The sequence below is a fragment of the Phocoena sinus genome, chromosome 2 (assembly GCF_008692025.1).
Source record: "Phocoena sinus isolate mPhoSin1 chromosome 2, mPhoSin1.pri, whole genome shotgun sequence".
NCBI lineage: Eukaryota > Metazoa > Chordata > Mammalia > Artiodactyla > Phocoenidae > Phocoena > Phocoena sinus.
In genome coordinates this window covers 101389224-101413013 of record NC_045764.1, presented here as the reverse complement: position 1 = coordinate 101413013, position 23790 = coordinate 101389224, and the positions used below count along the sequence as shown (strand labels likewise).

Sequence of the window (23790 nt, the reverse complement as noted above, 5' to 3'; positions counted from 1 at the left end):
TATACTCCTCATTTCAGGAGGCTACTTTTTAGTCTCTTTTGCTGGCCCCTGCTTTCCTGAACTGTCAATTTACAGATGTCTTCTTGTCTTCCTTTTTGGATCAGTCTACATATACTCATCCAATCATTTGGCTTTAAATACCGTCTCTATACTGATGATCCTTAAATTTGTATCATAAGACTTGACCTAGGTTTGTACATATAGTCACCTGCTTGCCCCACATGAATGAGTTATAGGTATCTGAAATTTACCATGTCTCAAACGCTACTCCTGATCTCCTGCCACTCCTCTTCCAACTGCCCTTCCACAACCATCCATGTCTCAGAAAATAGATCCATCATTCATCCAGTTCCCCTATACATTACATCCAATCTACCAACAAAGCCTATTGGGTGTACCTTCATCCATTTCCCAACACATTCACTGCTAGTACCCTAGTCCTAGTCTCCTTCATCTTTTGACTGTACTCACACAATAGCCTTCTAACTCGTCTTCCTACTTCCTCTCTACTCCCTACTCTAGAGAGCAGCCAGAATTATCCTATTAAAATACAAGCCAAAAAAAAAATCTCTTCAGTTCAAAAACATCCAGTAACTTCTCACACATAGAATATAATCCACAATCTTGCCGTTGCATGTTCTGGCCCTGACTATCCCTCTGAGCCCAGCTCCAATCCCCTCCTCCTCCTTCTCACTCGTTCTTCTGGCTACACTGGTCTTCTTACTATTCCTCAAATACATGGACCTTGTTCCTATTATGGACCTTTCACTTGCTGTTTCCTCTTTCTGGAATATTAGTCCTTCAGATATTCCTTCTGTGCTCAAACGCCACCTCTTTCGAGACATCTTCCTTGACCACTCTTTCCAAAATAGCCCCCAATTGTCACTAGCCCCTGTACAAATCTATTTTTCTTCACAGCATTTATCACTACTTGACACATTTATATTCATTTAATTATTTCTTTTTTTCTCCTCTTTCCTCCCCTCTCAGGATGTAAGCTCAACAAGAGAAAAGATTTTGTTATGCTCGCTGCAGTACCCTCAGCACTTAGCCCTGTGTACACGTATAGTAGGTGATTAATAATGAATGAATGAATGAATATTACCATATTCCTGGGTGCACCTGCTGGCTTCCAGAAGCCACAATTAAACAGCATTTGTTTTTGGCTTTTGTAGACTCAGATTGGAATCTTCCCAAACGACAGGAGCCATGGTTTTGGTTTACAATACAAATGGAGAGCCTAAATCAGTCTTCGTCTCTCCACTTTGGCCCAAGTACCCAATTCAGGCTTCTCCTCAATAAAAAACTACTAAACTGCTTATCTGTGGGTAGCAGAATGACACATATCTATATTGATAATTACAGGACTTTCACATTTCTACATTTTTACTGTAGCTTTCTGTGGACAATTTGATCTTTTATTATCTAATCTTTAGTGGAATTTCAACCCAGATGGGAGAAAAGGAAGAGATAGCCCTGAGGGCTGAATTGTGGCAAAAGGTGTGTTTAAGCAATGAAAACACTTAACATTTTTTGATTGCCAAACTGTTCTAAGCACCTTACATGTGCAAACTAAGTTTTATAACATTTCCATGAGGAATCTCCACGTTACACATGAAGAAACTGAGGCACGCAGAAGATAAGCAATTTGCCTAAGGCCACACAGCTAGTAGTGTGAGGATAGGACTCTGGTGGTCTAACAGCAGCAGCGGAGCCCGGCGTTTCCACACCCACACCACATCACTACACTGCCTTCCTTTACACTGCCTTTGTTTTGTGCGTGATGATGTCTTACAATGTTCCGAGACCGTTTTCAAATAGTATGGCTTACTTTTCCAATGTGCTTTGTGAGCTTCCCTTGCGGGCAGGCATCGTGTTTTATTCATTTTTTCTGTACCCCCCCAACAGTAGAGCAGTGCCAATAACAATAAAAGTGCTCATAATATGCCCTTTGGCTGAGTGAAGAAAGGCAAAGCAAAGCTTACAGGTTTATATTAAAGTCCTAGCACCTTACCAATGGGAAACCATGGATTCAAAGGCATTATCATGACCTTACGATGGTGTTAATATCTATCATTAAAGAACTTTGACTTATGAAAGACTCAGAAACATGAGAAGTCGCAAAACTGCAAACCCAGATTCTCTATCAAGTATAGACAAGCGGTTGGACAAGAGAGGAAAGTAAATAAACTCTGTCTTTAAGTGGCAGGACCAGCGCATATCATGGCTGTGACACCCAAGAGTGTTACAAAAACCACTTGGCAGCGGTGGGATTCGAACCCACGCCCCCGAAGAGACTGGAGCCTTAATCCAGCGCCTTAGACCGCTCGGCCACGCTACCCCACACTAAACACTTGCGAAGCATTTCCTGTACCTTCCACTCTCCTCCTCTTCACGCCACATGGTTCATATATTTATCTTTTTAGGAGGCTCTTCGTATCTCTTTTTTCCCCCTTTCTTCCCGATTTGTTGTGCTTTCTTTCTTCTTTGTAGCCACAGTGCTTGAGATTGATGGAAAGAGTCATATTACACAAGCGCAGGGAGTCTCGAGTGACCCAACAACCTTTATTAGCTCTAACGGGTACGGAGAGCCTACCTAGGCTGGTCACCCGGGAGAGTCGGGGTCCTCTCGGGCCTCGGGCGGGCTCTCCACGGAGGGCGCCACACGGCGAGAGCTTTCGCTACTTGAGATGCTGAGTCTGGGGTCCTGCGGAGAGAAGGCGCCTGGATCTTCCCGGAGGAAACGCGGAAGCTCAACCGGGCGGTGAGTTCCATAGCATGTAAGGCAGGGCCAGAGACGTCCCAGCCTGGCCGAGCCCAGGAACAGGTCAGTAATGTGCCGAAGCCAGAAGTCTCCGGAACTGGGCCCAGCTCTCCGGCCGACAGCGGGCAGAGAGGTCGGTACCGGTCAGGGAGACGCCCTGTTGGGAACGCGGGTCCTCTCCCCTCCCCAGTGCCACGGGATCACCCCTCAGCCTGTGACTGTCCCTGATGAGATTGCCTGCCATCATTCCCGCAGCATCTTTGGCCCACTCGGAAGCGAAAATATGCAGCGCAATTAATGTTGATCCTGAATCTTTTTTCCTAAAAAAGATGTGTGGCACTGCATTCGGAAATTTGGACGAGAGCGTGCAGTGATTTGTTCCTCCACTAGGTGTCATCCATGCCCACAATTAGTAAAAGAAGAGTTTACAACCATGGACGTGGCGAAAAGTTTCCATACTAAAGTTTAGATATGAAAACGCTGCTCGCGTGGCTCGTTGGTCTAGGGGTATGATTCTCGCTTAGGGTGCGAGAGGTCCCGGGTTCAAATCCCGGACGAGCCCTACTTTTCCTAGCCAGCGATCTTGGTCTTGGTCTTGGTCTTGGTCTTTACCTTACCTCCCATAAAGCCTCTGATTTATTGATGTTAAACACCATCACATTAAGCAAGCACCCTATGTAGCTACTATTACAGTATGAACACCAGTTTATAATCCACTATTGCAGATTTATATGTATCTTTAGACCAATGCTCCTTGTATTATTAATTCACGAGGATAAATGACATGTTATTAGGTATATTTCATACAGTATTTCTTCTACGAAATCATTATTTCTAAAATCAACCATCATTTCTCTTTTGTAGTTTTTTTTGTTATTAGCCAGGAATTGTTCCTTCAGGACTTAGGGAGGTGTATTTTATATTAACAGCTTCGCATAACCCTCAATTTTCCTCCACTGTAAGCCTGGGGGCCCACTGGGTGCTGGGACCTCCGCAGGTCAGCAAGTGCGACGACGTGTCTCGTCAAAGAAAGCCTGGACTCCCTCCCTCAGTCAAGCCTAACATTCCAGGGCCCTTGGGTGTGTGCGTCGGGGTACGGGAGTCGCTGGTAACGCAGCACCCAGGGAGTGAACTTCTCAACAGGGACGCTCAAGCCTGCCTGCAGATGAGGCTTAACCTGTAAAACGATTTAACCATTCACTGCGGTGTCCAACACCGAACCAATTACATTGGAGTCTTTGAGGATGGGGTCCCCACATGGTTATGCCCTTCACCCCTACTCGCTCCCTACCTGCTGGGTATGCAGTGTTCACATCCTCTTATTTCAGTCTGATGTGCCCTGACTCACCTGATGAACAAGACCCAGAAACCACAGGTATTTTTCACCTCACTCTTAATTATTCTCCTGAGTATTTAACTTCTAGTACCTCTTCAGACATATGGAAAAACTGTGAAACAAATAATCTTGGAATCATCTTTTAGTGCTTCCTCTTATAACCTTCGGTCAGTCCTGTAACAGATGATGTTGGCTGTACTTTTAGAATATTTCCAGAGTCCAAACACCTCTCACCACCTCCTCCACCACCTTTGTAATCCAAAGCACAATGACCTCTCCCCTGCACTAGTGCAGTAGCCCCTTAGCAAGCCTCCTTGGTTGGCCCTGGTGTCTATTCTCAACATAGCATAGATGTAACCAAGTAGGACCCTATGGGACCTTCCCGGGACAGGCCTTCCCCCATATCCTCTGCTTTACCTCCTCTCTGAAATACCTAGATAACAGTATTTGATGCACATTTCCAGAGTTGTTTTACAGATGTGAAACCGCCCCCCCCCCCAAAATGGAAGATGTTAACTACTTGATGACCATGAGCACACAGCCCCAGGCCTCCTGGAGCCTAAGGACTGATAGTGTTAACCCCTGTGACACCACCCTGTTACCTCACCATCAGCCAATCAGAGAACTGTGCATGAGCTGATCACGTACCCTGCGACCCCCCCCCCCCCCCCCCCCCCCCCCCCCCCGTCCTTCACCTGGCCTTTAAAAATCCTTTGCCGAAACCCTTCAGAGAGCCGGATTTTTTAGAGCAAGAGCCAGCCGGCTCCTTGCGTGGCCCTGCAATAAACCTTTCTCTTGCTCCAAACTCCGACGTTTCAGTATGTCTGGCCTCACTGTGCATTGGGGACATGAACTTGTGCTAACATTGGGCACATGAACTTGTCCTATTAAAGCCTAGGACAGAGCTGACCATTGCTCTGCTTAAAATCCTTTGATGCATCTCCATTTCATTTCATATAATATTAAAACTCCTTGCCATGGCTTTAAAAATCTCTACATGACTTCGCCATTTCTTGGACTCCCCTCACTTTTTTGACCTCATCTCCTACCGTCTCTCCCTTTGTCAGCTAACTACATTAGCCTCTAGTACTCCTCAGAGATTCCCACCTCAGTAATTTTGCACGTGCTCTTCTCTCTGCTTTGAATCTTATCTGCTTCGTATCTGCATGGCTCTGACCACTGCGCATGAAATAGCACCCCTTTGCTCTCTACTCCCCCTTCTCTACTTTAATTTTCTTCTTTGCGCGTACCACCACCTGACTTCTGCTGCTGCTCCCGCTTTGTTGAATTCTCCCTCCCCAACCACGAGAATGGAAGCTCCACAAGAACAGGACATCGTTGTTGTTGTTGTTGTTTTTACTGCCAAAGCCTCCTGTTCAGAGGCTGGAACAGTTCTTAACACCTAATAAATACTCAATAAATATTTGTTTAATGAATTGTGTGAATTGTTTTATTTTACTTATTTATTTATTTATTGCCACAGAGCAGAGTCCTAACCACTGGAAGTCAGGGAATTCTCTGTGTGAACTGTTTTAAATCAAAAAGGAATCCCGGATCCTGGACACAGAGGGGAATAAGGAGCATGGAGGTATTGGGAACTTGAATAGAGGGCTCTTGCAGTATGGGTTATCCACTGTGTGTGCCACCCTCTGGGAAAGGCTGAGGGAGGGCCATGCCTGAAATATATTCTCTAGCAGCTCTCCTTCTCGGCCACAGTATGGACCTGTGAATGCTTTACAGAAGGGTTGAAAAGTTCTCCCAACTGGACATAAAGAAAGGCACAAAGTAGGCTCTCGCAGCTGTAAGTCGCGCATCAGCACCATTGACTTCTGTTGCAAACTTTCTCCAGGCAGAGATGCTGAAGTACAGGGCTGCTTCAGGCTTCCATGGCTTTGGGCAAATTCTGAACCAGACAGTGTTTTGAGGTCACTCTGTAGGGTTGCATTTAGCCATTCTGTAAAAGTATGTAAAACCAGTGACTTAACAAGATGAGGAACAAAAGTCCATAAAAGGGAGACTGCAGAGGAGAGGAAAAAGGTTAGGGAAGGAGGTGTATAACCCAGCAGGACTTCATCAACTTCACTTGACCAGGTTTTGTGATGAGGGGTCACTCTGAGTATGAGTCCTAAGGAGACATTGCTCACATGTGGAGAGAATGCCGGCAGGAGTATATGAAACAGGGGGTGAAAAGCTGTTGATGGTCACAAAGTACATGTGAATAGGCAGTGTCTCTGCTGCTCTCAGGAGCTATGACCGCAAGTTGAAATCTGCCCCCTTGTGGACAAACCAAATATTACCACGGGTCTTCCCTTTAAGGTCTTGCAGATTAAAAATTAATTCCTAGGGACCTCATTACTTTTTGCTGATCCTTCCATGTGTATTACAGGCAGGTGGAACTTATAGGGGAGAGAGCTGTGTTATTGTCCAGGGAGATGGTGTTCATGGGATTAAGCTGAACTACTTATTAAAGTAGATGGCATCCCATGGCTATAGAGGGAAAGCAGAAAACAGAGCTAGCATCCACTAGCAAAACTCTTGAGTTGCTTTCAACAGCTAAAGGTGAGAGTTAAGAGTGACAATCACAGATTTAAAGTCTTCAGGTAGAAGTGAATCAACATTTTTCTTTCCTTTTATTGATCTTTCTGATCTTATGTCCATATGGTGCTACAGGGTCCCACCAAAAGTATCAAAAAAGGATTGTTAAGTTTTGCAAAGGATAGCTTTTTGATACTATTGTTAAAGAACAAAATCTAGTTCTTTTAGGACATTTACTCATGGATTCTTCCATTCAATCAGTATTTAAAGAGTATTTTTTTTTTTTTTTGCTGTACGCGGGCCTCTCACTGTTGTGGCCTCTCCCGTTGCAGAGCACAGGCTCCGGACGCGCGGCAGGTAGACTCTCAACCACTGCGCCACCAGGGAAGCCCTAAAGAGTATTTTTTGAGCAAACATTTGTTGAACATTTGTTGTATTCCAGGCACTATGCTTGGAGCAGAGATTACTTCAGGGAACCAGACAGATGTGGTTTCTGCCCTCATGAAACAATCAAATAGTTTTTCAAAAACCAAGAAATACAGTTAATTTATTATGCTAGTGATCAGGGCCACAAAGGAAAAGTACAGAGTGTGACGCAAGCAAAACAGAGGCTGTTCACTTCCCCTGGGGTTTCTGGGAAGGCTTGTCTAAGGAAAGGAGGCACACACAGGATTTAAGCAGGTAGAATGGGGAGGGGTGAATGGAGTAAGGAACATAATGAGGAAACTAGGTGTTAAAACCTTGAGTTGGGAGGAAGCCTGATGAGTTCAGGGGACTGAAAAGGGGAGTGTAAGGAGATAGACAGAGAGAGGAAGGGTGGTTTGGGTGAGGCTTCCTTGCAAGGCCTGGTAGGCAGCGGTAGGGACTGTGGTCATTATTTTAAGACTTATGGGAAAAAAAAAAAGACTTATGAAAAGCTATTGACACCGTTTAGGTGGGTGTGTGGGTGGAGAGCACAGGCACAGAACTAGATTTGTGTTTTACAAAGATTAGTGTGATATAGTAGGGTTTGCACAAAAAGCCATGGGGACCCCCGTTTCAGCTTTCTAATAAGCAAGCACAGAGCCCTGCATCAGGGAAGGTTACGACCGAATGTGTGTTATCCACTCTAAAATTGTTCTCTGTTTTTATCTTGTGCATTCCACCAACTCTGCCAGCTCCCAGAGCCACTTCAAAGGAAGTCAGTGAGGCCGGTGGAATGCAGGTCAGGGTCACAGAGCTAGTTAGTGGCAAAGTCGGTATGAAGATAGGAACCTCGCTTTCATGACTCCCAGACCACTGCTCATTTTGTTCTAGCTGGAGACTTTTGAAAAGGAAGGGTGTTTTTTTGTTGGTGGTGGGTTTTATTTTTGGTTTTGATTGTTTGCTTTTTTTTTTTTTTTTTTTTTTTGCGGTACGCGGGCCTCTAACTGCTGTGGCCTCTCCCTCTGCGGAGCACAGGCTCCGGACGCGCAGGCTCAGCGGCCATGGCTCACGGGCCCAGCCGCTCCGCGGCATGTGGGATCTTCCCGGACCGGGGCACAAACCCGTGTCCCCTGCATCGGCAGGCGGGCTCTCAACCACTGCGCCACCAGGGAAGCCCTGTTTACTTATTTTTTATTGCATCTGGGTTCTTTGGGTTCTTTAGGGCCTTGGTGATTATTAGCCATCATTCATTCATCTGCTTTCAAGGAATCTTATCTGATTTTCAGGGAAGCTGGAACTGGCCCCCAAGAGGAGAGCAGAGCTGGGAATGGCAGGACAGCTGTGAATGTGCTTGGAGGTGCTGTAGGGGAAAGCTGGGTTAATGCTCCTTCCTCGATGAGGATTCAGAGGAAACTGTTGAGGGCTCAGCCTGGGGACACACATAAGAAGCCAGGTATGCTATGATCAAAGCATTCTCAGAAGTGGGAAACTGAAGGGCCTACCAAGCAGCTGTTTGATATGGTTACGGCAACCTGACCTCCCCTGGCCTATCACCTGGTGGCTGTCATTTGTGGAATACAAGTAAAATCACACACACACACACACACACACACACACACACAGAAAAGGCTTGGTTTGCCCCCAAGGGAATACAGGACCTCCCTCCTCCTGTGTGAATAGCCTGGGGCTGTACCTGCAAGGCTGAGGTTGATGACAGCCTCTGATTCAGACATGTCCTGCCCAAATCAGGAGCAGCTCGTTCTTGGATATATGCAAGCTCCAGTCTGTCTACCTCACGTGGACAGAGACAGGGAGGTAGTGGGAGGGCAGCTGGAAGAGCGCCCAGAGCGCCTTGTGAAGGTATTGCATGACTCTTGCTATTAACAGCTTGTCTAGCAAACAGCTCTGCAGGTGCCAAGGGTAGCCAATCAACTCCCCCAGAACAGGGGTGCTTCATGCCTTTTTTTTTTTTTTTTTTTGCAATAGTTAGTGTTTTTGATTTAGGGAGGGAGGTGGGGGGAAATAGAAGTGGTAACCAGAGAATCGTCATCTTAAGAGGATAGTCACTGAGGTCATTTAAATGTAGTTCAAAGCCTTCGTTTGTGACAGCAGAAAGGTAGATAGTCAAATTCTTCCTTCATTCTTTTCTACCACCTTCATTTTAGAGATAAAGAAACTGGGACTCTGAGAAGTGACATGGCTTTCCCAAGATCACACAGCTAGTTAGTGGCAAAAGAAAAAGATCTAAAATCCTTTACCCTTTTTTGATCTCCCGTGAGTACCAGGCAGTGTGCTAGTGCAAGCAAGTACATCGTTCTGGCTCTCCAGTGACACACTGGCACAGGGGACAGGAAGCCAAATACACCCTTTGCCATTACCACACAGTAATCACTAATGCTAAGTTGTGTACAGGAAGCTTGAAGGAAGGCTTCATATGGAGACTCAAGGAGAAGATGGAGGTTGTTAATTCAAAGAAGGATTCCTGGAGGAACGGATAAAGTCCCATGCCCTTTGCACAGCAGTCAGAGATATTTCTTGATACATGGGCTTACATCGAATGCCTGAGAGTTTGTGGGAACCAGCATGAATTTCCTCATGGGCAAGCTCCACTTCCAAGGTTAGAAAGAAGCTTGAGCTATCTATCTTCTGACTGTTGTCCACACCATTATATAATGGTGTAGATGAAGAATGGTAGTAGATGAAGATAGTTTGGGGGGCTTCTTATTGAAACTGAACAGGGAGGAAGGAGAGCAGATCTCAACCCAGAGGTACTTCCAAACTTCTGTCTTAAGAGTGGTGCTGGGGGTTTCCCTGGTGGTGCAGTGGTTGAGAGCCCGCCTGCCGCTGCAGGGGCCACGGGTTCGGGCCCCGGTCTGGGAAGATCCCACATGTCGTGGAGCGGCTGGGCCCGTGTGCCATGGCTGCTGAGCCTGCGCGTCCGGAGCCTGTGCTCCGCAACGTGAGAGGCCACAACAGTGAGAGGCCCACATACCACCAAAAAATAATAATAATAATAAATTCCAGTAAGATTTGAAATCTGAAGATTCTTTTCATCTATAACAGTTTCTCCCTCTTTGTTTCCGTGCCACTTACCAATTGAAAAACTTGTTGGGTATCTTGCAGAATGTCTCACCATCTGGATTTGTTTTATTGCTTCCTTGAGGTATTATTTAACATGTGCCTCATTTTCCTTTATTTCCTATACACTGGAAGTTAAATCTAGGGCTTAATTAATTTAGATTCAATTGTTTGGCAAGGATACTTCTTGAACAATGCTGTGTACTTCCTATGGCATCATATTAAAAGGCACATAATAACTAGCTTTTCACTTCTCTGAATACCTAGGTGGTGGCATCCAGCTCTTCCATTGCAAAGTTTCCCATAAGCCTCTCTCCTAATGGTTTTACGACCTACCAAATAATTTTTGCCTGACTTAATAATTTCATAAATGATTATATAATGGCGACTTTAAAAATTTTTATCATTCTATTCATATCTATTAGTTATTATTCTTCTGTAAAGAAGAACTTTCCCTTACCACATGAAAGCTCTTTGGTTACCCTGAAATATAGTTCCTATGGGCTAGGCAGAATATCTGTGCAATTCTTATATTTTAATTATCAACTTTCATATTCAGGGATTGATTTAGAGTCAGTTGGGGGATAGGGATCTTTGTCTTTTCACTGATGTGTCCCAAGTGTCTAGAATAGTGTCTGGCATAAGTAGGTGTTCAATAAATATGCGTTGAATGGAATAGCATGTGAATGATAAAAGTTCCTTACAGTAGTGACAAAAATCCCATATAGTCAGTACTGAGGAAACCAAGTCTTAGTACAACCATGAATCAAGATCCTGAATCTGAACCCTGTACTCGAGGAGTTTTTATAAGGGAAACTAACTAGAATGTTTGTCCCCCAGTTAGTGATGTTGCCTCATACAGGTTCCATAGTGGGAAGGAGCAAGGACAGTATCCTTCCAGATCCCCCTGGGTCCCTGGGAGGAAAGGGAAACTGTAATAATGACCAAGTTGACCTTCTCCCCAGATTAGTAGGGCAAAAGACCTAGAAGTAGTTTTAATTTGATATAGAAGCAATAAGGTGATGCCAATTTTCTTGCCCGAGTTTGTAGAATAAGATCTATACCTGCTGGGTAGCAAAATATTTGTTACTTACAATACTTCACTCAGTTTTTAAGTGAATCGATGCTCAGGAAGGGTCTTTCTTTGGTCACAGGGCGATTGATTGGAAGGTAGGGGGCACAGAGGGGCAGGTGGAATCCAGGAGACACAGAGGAGCTGGCACCATGGAGAATGGAGGCTCTCAGGGCAGAGATGGAGAAAGATGGGGGAGTTAAAAAGGAACTTGGGGGGTTTTACCGCAGATGGAGATTTTAAAAACTAGTTTTGTCTTGTTTGCGAGACAACCTGTACTCTATAACCAAGAAAACTTCAGTGGTATCTATTATTTGCTAAAACTCGGTGGAATTGGATTTGCTTGGGGAGATTTGTCACAGTGGTGAGCCCTCTAGTCTGTTTGTCTATGGCTGCTTTACAGATCACCCCCAAATGGTGGCCGAAAACGATAACAACACTCATTTGCTCCTGAATCTGGAGGTTGAGCTCAACTGGGCAGTTCTTGCTCGAGGCCTCGCAATGTGGTTTTATTCACAGGGAGCTGAAACAGGTGGAGCATTCTGGGCATCTCTGTCTCTCTGTGGCCTCTCCCTATGTGGCCTCGACACAGTCAGACTTCTTTCTACGCGACCCCCAGAGGCAACGTCCTAGGAGAACCACAGCCCAGTGGAAGCTGTGTGACCACGGCTCAGAGGTCATGCCGTGCTGTGTAAGTGGGAGCAGACAGAGGCGCACCCAGGTTCTCAGGAAAGGACAGAGACTCCACCTCTTGCTAAGGGAGTGGTAAGGCTCTGGAAGAGACTGTGGGATAGAAAATATTTTGTGGCCATTTTGGGGAAACTACAATCTGCTGTGTGACTTTAAGGTGAGCATGGCATGGGGCAACCGTAGAAGTCTTGCAAGGGTAGCCAACCACCTCTGTAGGACAGAATAACCTCCACAGTTTTCTGAAGGCACTGAAGCAGCCGGAGCTCTTTGAGAATTTCTCTCCCTTCATGTGTTCTCTCCACTGGTGGCCTCAACACGGTTGAACATCACACGTGGCAGCTGAAGGCATCCAGAGTGAGTGTTCGCTTCCTTTGCGGTCCCTTTAAGCCGTTGCCTAGTCTCAGACAATACTGGAGCTGCGTGGGTTTCTAGCAGTCCTGGAGGAGAGCTTATTAATTTGACAAAATGAGTGGTGAGGGGAATTACTCATGTTGTTTTACATCCTGGCACGAATATTTGTCTCCAGCCGCTACCTGCCTCCTGCAGTCTCCTGAGGGTGACTTGAGGCTTAGCAAAGGGAGGGTGGTGGGAACTTTAGGTCAAATGCAGTCATCTGATAATAGGCCCAGTTTCTTCCTCCCCTTCTCCACCTCTTCCTCCTCTTTCCCCTCCATCCCCTTCTTTCCTTCTTTCCCTCTTTTCTTCTTTCCTCCCTTCCCTCTTCAGGTGCGCAGAATTGAGCTGATCATATCCTGGTTATGGCCCATGCTAGGCCTCTCTTTTGTTTTATTCCATTTTATTATTTTCCCTTTTTATTCCTTATCCCTGCTTCTATTTCTCTCATCCTCATGGGCATCTGTCTTAGAGTATTTAATCCACGTTCTTCCATCCTACTTAAATATTGTATGTCCTTGGAAAATTTTTTGTATTATTTTGAAGCATGCGTGTTTTCAATTTAAATCAACTGGAAATGATTTTCATTGTTTCTTTTTTTCACACCACACCAAATAGCCTGTTGCTATTTGTAAAGCTAGTGCATTATTTGAAGCTGTTTTATACTATTTTATTTTATGTATGTAACACATGTTTACCTGTCCATCCCCTTCATGAGGGACATTTCAGTTACCTTTAGCTCTTTTCTGCCACCAGTTATGCCATGATGAACATCCCTGCACGTACTCCATCTGGAAGAACTATGTTGAAGTCTATGCCCGGGACAGGCTTACAAAGTCTCAGATTATACCCATTTATAATTTTGCCAAATACTTCCAGATTAGTTTCCAATATGACTACACCAATTCTCCTGCCCAGTAGCATATTTTCCAGCACTTAATATTAGATTTTCTAATTGTTGATAATCCAATGGTTATAAATCGATATCTTTTGGTTATGTTAATTTCCATTTATCTGATTACTAACGAAGTTAAGCATTGTTCATCTTCCTCTTCTGAAATTGACTTTTTATAACTTTTGACAATCTTTTCTCCTCTGGAGTTTTTGTGTCATTTTATTGTTGATATGGAGGAATTCCTTATCTCCAGATGTTAATCCTTAGTTGGTTTTAGGCATTACAAATGTTTTCTCCAAGGCTGCCAGCACTATTAAACATTTGAAACCAGTCTCAACTCTATTTCAGGAGGGTAAAACTCTGAAATGTAGAGGTAGGTCGAGTTGCCTCAGTTGAGGATAAATTTTGTAACAAGGGTTGATTCCTTGCCTGTAAACTTAGTATAACATCTGTAATTTGGTTGCTTGGAAGTCCTGGAAGGAAATATTGAACATGTTACAATATGTAGAAAGAGTTCTTTTTATACAATGGAAATGTTTTTGCAAGATGGTGTGCAAATCAAAATCTGTTAATTGAAAATTTTGTCAACAGTTAATAACTATGTACTTACACCGTTGTGGCATTTTTGCAACACATATCCATAACAGAGCAGTTTGAATTGTGAAAGGACAACCAGAATGAAAGTTTTTGGAAAGTAAATAATAACCTCGTGCTTGTTCACTTTCATGGTCTTGAATTATGCTTTTGTTTTTGTTGCATACAAAGAGACACATTCTTTGAAGTCTTTTCTAGGATTCTCTGTCTTTCCCAGACAAGTTTTAACCCCCAAATAGCTTTCTAGTTGACAATTAGAAAGACACAGATACATACAAAGGAGGCTATGTAGCTGTCTTTCCAAAAAAGAAATCATTTCAGAGCAAGAAATAGTACAATTAAGTCCATCTTTTCCATGCCTATATCAAAGACTGGGAGATGTTGGCAACAAAAAGGATTCTATTGTTTCAATACCTTGAGCCACTCACTATCTTTTACCAAGCCCTCATCTACTAATTTTCCATGTAGATCTCCCAAGTATATTGTTATTCAGTGGTTCTCAAATCTTGATGCATATTAGAATCACTGGGAAAGCTTTTAATAATCTCAACTCCAGGTCTTACCCAACACTAATTAAAGCAGAATGCCTCAAGGTGGCATTAAAAAATGCCTTGGAGATTCCAATGTTCAGCAGAGTTTGGAAATCATTACCATACTTGCCAGGATTCCGGGGCTTTATCAAGACTAATGTTAATGTCAGGGAATTGTTTCTGCCCTGTCTTGGACACCACGTGGGAATGAAACTTGCTGAAACTGGAGTTCAAGGGTTAAGCATTGAGAAAGTGAGATTTTTATTACTCTTGCCATCTCACATCTCTACCTGAAACTTTCTGCAACTCATTTCTTCATTAATGAAATGGAGATAACAGCTACTTCACAGGTTTGTAGTAAGGACTGATGAAAATTTGGAAAATAAACAGTACTGCATCTGGTACACTTCAGGACTATAATACATGTTTTGAAATGTCAACGCTTGTTTAGTGAGGACACGTTCAGGACCTGCCTTACCCAACTGTCCCTCTGAAAGTAACTTCTCTTCCCGCTGGCAGCCAAGCACACTCCCCTCCTACAGGCTCCTCCCTTTCTGCTTTTTCCCCCTTGGCCTCCCCACACACAGATGGCACCCTACCAGTTATTGTCTGGGAACAGTGAGACACAAAGGACTTTCTTGGATCCATGATCACAAGGATATGTTACCTGTGAGAGTTACAGCAAAAAGGAAAGGTGAGAGGATCTAACACAGAACCAAGTAGGATTGACAGAGGGAGAGATTAGGAAGGAATTGGGAAGAACGGATTAATAGAAATCGCTAAAAGCATATTGACTTTGGTGGGATTAAGGTTAAAACAATTATGGGAAAGAAAGTCATTCAGCAATAGGAATAAAACAATCAGACAAGCGTACTTTTAATACCTTCTGTATGTTCTGCTCTGTGTTAAACATTCTGATGGATTCAGGAGAAATAGGAGATGAGATACTGACTGTCAAGGAGCTGTGGAGGCCAACAAACACAATACAACAGGAAAAATTAGAGAACAATTCAGTACCAAACTCCGAGAGCTGAAATGGTCAGAAACGGCTTTCTTGGGGAGCTGGACCTCCAGCTGGACCTTGCAGGGTTAGCAGGATTTTCACTAACAGAGAGAAGGAAATAAAATATCAAAGGCTAGGGGAGCAAAGTCAGGGGATGGTGCTGGAGGAATATGATTACCCTCTGATATTTTCTGTCTCCTCTTACTCTATAGGAGTTAGAGCAAAAGATGTGAAGGACCTCATACCCCTGGTAATACTAAGGGTGATACTTTTCCTGCTGCTTCTATTCTGGGAAAATGAGCTGGATGAGGAAGTAATGGCGGCAACATTAGACCAGTTGCATGTGGACTACCCTCAGAGTGACGTTCCTGTAAGGTACTGCAACCACACGATCATACAAAGACTCATCAAGGAAGCCAACAACACCTGCAAAAAGGAGCATGTCTTCGTCCATGAGAGGCCTCGAAATATCAACAGTGTTTGCAATTCTCTCAGGAAGGTGGCTTGCCAAAACCATTCCACCCTTCCCTGCTTCCAGAGTGAGACCAAGTTCAAAATGACAGTCTGCAAGCTCATTGAAGGCACCAGATATCCTGCCTGCAGCTACCACATTTCCCCCACAGAGGGGTTTACTGTCGTCACTTGTGATGACATGGGGCCAGTTAATATCCAGAGATACGATGAATAACCTGAGACCAGCATCTGAGCCGGCCGCCCTCTCGTCTCCTCTCGCAGAGGCACTGATGCTGGTTCTCCCTGAGGCACACCTGAATTGTGGACATGGGGTCATGCCTTGAGTGAAATGCATTTATCCTTTCAGTATTGGTGAGCTGGGATCTTTTTATTCTGCTTTAATAAAAAAAAAATCTACCGAATTAAACCATAAACTCTGCATGTGTTTTAATTCCTTGTCCTTTTTCATTTGATGAGAGCCAAGAGTGAATCCTACACAGGACTGGGATTAAGTAAGGTGAGGGACTCACTTCACATGCAAAATTGAAGGAGCACCAAAACCCCCTGAGCAATATAGAGAAATAAATTTTTAAAAATCAAAATTAATGCATAAATCCCTGATGAACAAAATATCTGAATTTTAAATCAAGACCCATTCTGACAGGGTTGGATTTAGGATGAGGTGGGGTACACAAGTTGTACCAATGCAGGGTCAGACCCTGTTATTTAAAAAAAAAAATTATTTTTTGCGGTTAAAATTTTGATAATTGTTCATCAGGGATTATTTTGCATTAAATTTATTTATTTATTTATTATTTGGAAGTATAGTTGATTTACAATGTTGTGTTAATTTCTGCTGTACAGCAAAGTGATTCAATTATACATATACATATACTTTTTTTATATTCTTTTCCGTTGTGGTTTATCACAGGCTATTGAATATAGTTCCCTGTGCTATACAATAGGGCCTTGTTGTTTATCCATTCTATATATAATAGTTTGCATCTGCTAACCCCAAACTTCCAGTCATCCCTCCCTCATTTCCTTCTCCCTTGGCAACCACAAGTCTGTTCTCTATGTCTGTGAGTCTGTTTCTGTTTCGTAGATAGGTTCATTTGTGTCATATACGTTCAATTTATTTTTAAATATTGCAATAAAATATTATTTATCTTGATTATTGGGCCCTTAACATTTTGTACGTGCAGCGAGTACCTCATTCATCTCACACTAATCCCAGACTTTATCCTAGGTGTAGAGGCGGTTGGGGTCACCTCTTAAGGTCCTCTTTAAGGACGATGTGTATAACTTAAGCTGTACCTGCTCCTATTCAGCAGATGCCTCTGTGCCTTGCTGAAAGGGAAAAGGAGATCAGAAGATGCCTGACTGGTCAGAAACCATTTCCCTTAAAGACTAGAAAGAAATGGATAAGGATTTCCGAGGGAGGGATCAAGACCCTCGGGGTTCAATCTATTTCCTCTTTATATCCTCAGAAGGAACAGAGAGGACTTTGACTCACACTAATCATTCCTTTCCCCTATTAGTTCTTACAGCTGGACTGTTTTTTTAGTTCCTCCTCATTCAGCTATGGGCAGAGGATCTTTAGAGTGAGAGGGCAAAGGAAGAGAAGGAAGTGAAAGAGAGGTTCCTAAGTCTGGGGATTTGATTAAGTTCTGTTCCTATCAGTTTCCTCATCTGTAAAGTGAGGAGCTTGAACTAGATAATCTTTGAGATTCTTTCCTTGTCTATTACTCCACAATTCTATTTCTTAGGGAGTCTAGAAACTGGCCTCGTTGGAGTTGCCGGGGGTGGGGAGATTAGTACTGGGGGGTTGTAAAAAAAAAAAAAGGGGGGGGAGTGATTGGCAAGTAAGGGCCAGATTATGAGATCACTAATTCTGAGCTATGACATTTTAATCCTGTAACTGATAGCCAGAAACTCATACAGTGAGCTGGAGCAGACACGGGCAATGCACAAGATTTAGAGGGCCCTTTCTGTTCTTATATTTTCAGTTGAGAGACTTCAACTTTTGCATTATTTATTTGTACTTAATTTAAGGTCAGATCAACCTATGCTAGTTGTTAACTCTGTCATTGGTAAACATCAAGTTCTAACAGATTGATTAGATTTATGGAGGGAAAAGCGTGGCCATCATGTGTTAAGGACACTTTGCAACATTGTAAGTAAAGGCTTACCTCTCTGGGTGGCCCTTTTGCAGCTGAGTTCTATTACTCATTTCTCTGTGGAAATCCCATTGTCATTGTTGTCTTCATGAAAGTGTGAATGTCACCAAGGAAGAGAGCCCCCAGCATCTGAATAGAGGCTGAGCAGAAGACAGCTGGTCCCTATCATATGACGCATTGGGTCCTGGTAGCAGCATCATTTCCTGGGCAAAAGTAGCTGAAATGTGTTCTTTAGGCCCGTGTTTCTATGTTCTGAATTCTGATTCCATTTCCTATCCCTCTCCCTAGGCTTAATGGTCCTTTCTTTCCTTCTCAGTGCTTTTTCTTCCCTTCTTCCCCTAACCTCCCTTTCTAATTAAAAAAAAAAATCTTGCAGATAAATGCATTCCTATTAAAGTGTAAGTAACTGAGGATATCAGATGGAATCTATCCTCAGAGTATTTTCATTCAATAAAGATAAAATCGCAATTCAAATAAATTGTGACATTTTAGGGCTTCCCTGGTGGCGCAGTGGTTGAGAGTCCGCCGGCCGATGCAGGGGACATGGGTTCGTGCCCCAGTCCGGGAAGATCCGACATGCTGCGGAGCGGCTGGGCCCGTGAGCCATGGCCACTGACAGGCCTGCGTGTCCGGAGCCTGTGCTCCGCAATGGGAAAGGCCACAGCAGTGAGAGGCCTGCGTACCGCAAAACAAAACAATGTGATATAATTTTTTTTTAACCTGCCCAATCTGCAGAAATAAGATTTTTTAAAATAACATAGTGCTGGCATAGGGGCAGGAAAGGGGACATTCTCATGCACTCTTCCTGGGAAGACAAATTGGGGTGTTTGCTGTCTTTCTGGAGAACTATTTGAACTCAGCCCCATTCTAGCTTTCGGACCCTCTGCATGTTTGGTTTCTTTACTCCACTGCTGACACTCCTCCCTCCTCTTATACATCCTTTAGGTAAGAGACTCAGCTCAGTCCATTCTGGCTCTGATGACTTTGAGTTCGGGTCCTCGTGGGAGGGCTTGAGGAGGCCCTGGGGCTTGTCTCGTGTAATGTCAGAGAGCAGGGCCAGGTGAGCTGGCAGAGCCCTGGGCATGTGACAGCTGCAGCGTGTGCGCTCCTTGTCTCTCCAGCTCAGGCTGTTCCAAGAATCCCATGTCCTCCGTGAGATCTCTGTCCTGTCACTTTCAATATCCCTTCTGAGAGCTCTCCTGGGCACGAGAGTCAGGGCCTATTAGAGGAGGAATTGGGGAAGCAAAGTTGGGAGGACAGGCTCTTGAAATATGCCTCCATGAACAGTGATGACTCTTACTTCTCCCTTGGTGACACCTTTCACCTTCTATCCCTTCCTCATCCAACTTTCATGCTCTCTTCTCTTGACCAGATTGTGCCGTCAACTTACATCTCTCTTTTGCACCCTACATGTTTCTGCTTCCTATTTTCCTTCCAGGGTTTGCACCACTTAACTTTATGTGTTCTTCCCTGTGTGTCTTGTATTCAAAATCACTGTTCAGATATGGTGACAAGTTGGACAGGTTTCTAGAGCCAGGCCACCCATAAGACTTTCACTCAAAGGCCAATATTCAATCTGGCCTGGTTTCAGCCCCAGTGGAGCAACCTATTCATCCAAGGCTCATGGAACGCATAGCCCTGAGTTGCCCAGGTGGAAAAAGACAAGAGCAGCACGAATTGCTGAACTCGCCCTGGGTACACATCCAGCCCTTTTAGAGGAGTGCCTCTGAGCTGCTCCCTAGTCAGCTCTAGAAATTCCCTCTTGCCTTCCTTTAGAAAATTCTGGAATTGCTCAGCTATCTTTACAAAAATCATACTCACTGTAAACATTTTTACGGGCTGCTTCCTTTTAGGCCTATTTAACAGGCACTATGATCATGGCTATGAACATCACTAAATGCGTGGCAAATTATACTGATGTAAATTTGTTTTCATCACAGTTCAAAAATCTGTTCATCATATTTTTTTATTTTGTAGTTTTATTCCTCATGTCAGACAGTCACCTGTCCATAAATTATAAAAGTGAAGGCATGTTCATGTAGGCCTAGAGTGGTTGAATAGGCATTTGGACCTAGTGGGGAGAAATGTAATGATATTACGGGAGATGACCTACTATGGGGGCAGAATAATAATAGAGTGGTTAATGAGTAGAAGATATTTACAGGCAAGCAATTGAGAAACTTCTGTATGTAAGGCATTGTACCAGCTACTATGGGAAAAAGGCATAAATGAAAGAAATGTGCACCTGTATACAAGGTACTAGATACAGGATAATAATATCATATCTTAAGAGATGAACATATCTCTGTTGTCTGAAGTGATCAAAGCAGGCATGTGTAAAAGAAGAACTAAAATCTTGAACTTGATGGATAATCCATTAAAATAGCTAAAATTTGAATAGAAGAAAAAAAAAGTACTAGGAGTTGGAAGAAACATATGAAAAGAGTGGGTGGAAACATAATTGTAGACAGATGAGTACTAGATCCTTTGAGTATTAGAATAAATAATTTTTATGATTCTTTTTCCCCACAGGATTGTGGTAGGCTGAATACTGGCTCCCGAAGATATCCAGGTCCTAATCTCTAAAACTGGTGAATTTTATTTTATGTGGCAAAAGAGACATTGCAGATGTGATTAAGTTCAGGATCTTGAAATATGGATTTTCTGGGTTGGTCCTAAATGCAAACATAAGTGTCCCTATAAGAGGAGGGATAGGGAGATTTGACTCTAGAGCAGAAAGCAATGTGATGGACTGAGGTGAGATATTACAATGTTGCCTTTGAAGATGGAAGAAGGGGTTATCAAGGAATGCTAGGAATGTACCTCTAGAATCTGGAAAAGAGAAGAAGACTGATTCTTCCTAGAGCCATTGTGGGAGTGTAATCCTTCTAACTCCTTGATTTAGGCCCAGTAAAACTGATTTTGGACTTCAGCCCTTCACAGCTGTAAGCAAATAAATGTGTATTGTTTCAAGTAGCCAAGTTTGTGGTAATTTGTTACAACAGCAATAGGAAACCAATACGAGGATAATGAGAGATAATATGAAGATTTGCAGTAGAGAAAATTACATTTAAAATTACATTAAAGAAGATGTGGTATGTATATACAATGGAATATTACTCAGCCATAAAAAGGAATGAAATAGTGCCATTTGCAGAGACGTGGATGGACCTAGAGATTGTCATATAGAGTGAAGTAAGAAAGAGAAAAACAAATATTGTGTAATATTGCTTATATGTGGAATCTAGAAAAATGGTACAGATGAACTTATTTGCAAAGCAGAAATAGAGTCATAAATTTAGAGAACAAACTTATGGGTACCAAGGGGGGAAGAGGGAGTGGGATGAATTGGGAGATTGGGATTGACATATATACACTGCTATGTAGATAATAGACAACTAAGAAGAACCTACTGTATAGCACAGGGAACTCTATTCAGAGCTCTGTGGTAACCTAAATGGTGAGGAAATCTAAAAAAGAGGGGATATGTGTATATGTATAACTGATTCACTTTGCTGTACAGCAGAAACTAACACAGGGGCTTCCCTGGTGGCGCAGTGGTTAAGAATCTGCCTGCCAATGCAGGGGACAGGGGGTTGAGCCCTGGTCCGGGAAGATCCCACATGCCACGGAGCAATGAAGCATGTGTGCCACAACTACTGAGCCTGCATGCCACAACTACTGAAGTCTGCGTGCCTAGAGCTCATGCTCCACAGCAAAAGAGGCCACCGCAATGAGAAGCCCATGCATCACAGTGAAGAGTAGCCCCCGCTCGCCGAAACTAGAGAAAGCCCGTGCACAGCAATGAAGACCCAACGCAGCCAAAAATAAATTAATTAAATAAATTTAAAAAAAAGAAACTAACAAAATATTGTAAAGCAACTATACTCCAATAAAAATTAATTTTAAAATTAAAAAAATAAAATTACGTTAAAAAAGGTAATATTTGAAGGTTAATTTGACAATAATGGACATGACAGATTGAAGGGGAGAGAGACTGGAGACAAATATGTGGTCTGAGTGACTATAATATGTATAACCTAGGTATAAGGCCATGAAGACAGGAAAGAGAATAACATAAGGAAAAGAAAGGAAGAGATTAATATGAGAACATTTTAAAGGAAGTAATTGTATCACTTCCTGGCTGATCATCTTGCTTAAGCAATATTTGCCCGTTCTTTACACCGTAAAGTTACTTTTCAATTGCTCCACTCTTCTGTACTGTTCCTTTTGGAAGCAAGTCATCTCACTGTGGGTAGGGGAGCTATGCTCCTTCTCCTGGAGCGGGTAGTATCTAAACAAACTATCAGGAATACTCTGTATGGAAGATTTGTTTTTTCTCCCCCATTTATTTATTTATTCAGATGCATTTATATCATTGTGGACTCATGAATATTTGTTTTATACTTTGGATAAGATTCAATACTAAACTATTTTGTTGTTCAAATTGTTCTAGCTCTGGTCATCAGGAGTTCTTTCAATCACCTCTTGTGTCCCTTTGACATTTTGTATTTTGGGGGGTTTTGTGCACTCCATTTTGTTTTTGCATACTCTTACTTTTTGACATTACAAGAGACTCCAGGTACATTTTATATTCCCTGTCTCAATCCTAAAATTAGCCATTCTTCAAGGATCCTGGTTCTTTTTATTGGAGAATGGTATTTAAAAACCAAGATTCGGGTACTGATTGCACTTATTGCTGCTGGAATGTCATTGGTTTTTTGTTTGTTTTGTTTGTTTGTTTTTTGTTTTTGTTTCTTGTGGTACGCGGGCCTTTCACTGTTGTGGCCTACTCCCGTTGCGGAGCCAGGCTCCGGACGCGTAGACTCAGCGGCCATGGCTCACAGGCCCAGCCACTCCGCGGCATGTGGGATCTTCCCGGACGAGGGCACGAACCCGTGTCCCCTGCATTGGCAGGCGGACTCTCAACCACTGTGCCACCAGGGAAGCCCGACACGTCATTGTTTCAAGGCCTTCTCAGAGAACAGAGCTAAGAAAGTTATATATGCCAACTCATGTATCCACTCGTATCTGTAACTATTTCTATATATCAATCAGCATTTATTTTAAGCCAAATCTATACTGACACATACAACTCTAAACCACATGGTTTATTCTAGCCTTTTCCTCTTCTTATCGGCAACCTCTCACTCCAATAGTGAGAAACCTGGGATCCCACCAACCACAATTCATTTACTTATTTGTTTAGTCCCAGTATAGATATACAGCAGTTTCAATTTAACTCATACCCCCGTGGGAAACAACTTATCAACTAGAATACAGTCCTTATGTACAGTTCCTTTTGTCTTTAGTCTTCCAGTTTCCAGTAATTTCTAAAGTTACTGTCTTAGTCTGTTTGGTCTGCTCTAACAAACATACCATACACTGGATGGTTTATAAACAACAGAAATTTATTTCTCACAGTTCTGGAGGCTGGGAAGTTCAAGATCAAGGCCCAAGTATATTTGACGTCTGGTGAGGAGTCACATTTTGGTTCATAGATGACTATCTTCTTGCTAAAATCTCACATGGCAGAAGGGTTGAGGGAGTTCTCTGAGGTCTTGGGCACTAATCCCATTCATGAGGGCTCCATCTTCATGGCCTAATCACTTCCCGAAGGCCCCATCTCCTAATACCACCATATTAGGGATTAAGATTTCAATATATGAATTGGGGGTGTGGGGAGGCACATAAACATTTAGTCTATAGCAATTACTTAAGTCTCTTCAGTATTCCCTTCAGCAAGGTTTTGTCATACAGTCAAATTCCTTTGTCACAGTCTGCCCTCCATCCTGGGATCCCCTCACCCTTCTGGTTAATTTTTTTTAATTTACATACGTTAAGATTCAGTTTTTTGTGCTG

At 43.1% G+C, this 23790-nt stretch overlaps 1 protein-coding gene and 2 non-coding genes across 3 annotated transcripts; 2 read left to right on the top strand and 1 right to left on the bottom strand.

The window, feature by feature from the left end:
• Positions 1 to 2259: 2259 nt before the first annotated feature.
• Positions 2260 to 2341, bottom strand: TRNAL-AAG. Its single transcript has one exon. It is a non-coding gene; the product is annotated as a tRNA-Leu (tRNA).
• A 913-nt stretch (positions 2342 to 3254) lies between these two features.
• TRNAP-AGG lies at positions 3255 to 3326 on the top strand. The gene has a single exon. It is a non-coding gene; the product is annotated as a tRNA-Pro (tRNA).
• Positions 3327 to 15449: 12123 nt separating this feature from the next.
• On the top strand, positions 15450 to 15983 carry RNASE12 (ribonuclease A family member 12 (inactive)). The gene has a single exon (XM_032621723.1). It carries the CDS (start codon positions 15450 to 15452, stop codon positions 15981 to 15983), a length of 534 nt encoding a protein of 177 aa, XP_032477614.1.
• Positions 15984 to 23790: the final 7807 nt, after the last annotated feature.

What these genes read in the sequence shown, in the direction of transcription:
- RNASE12 (XM_032621723.1), top strand. Translation starts at nt 15,450, where the DNA reads ATGGTGCTGGAGGAATATGATTACCCTCTGATATTTTCTGTCTCCTCT.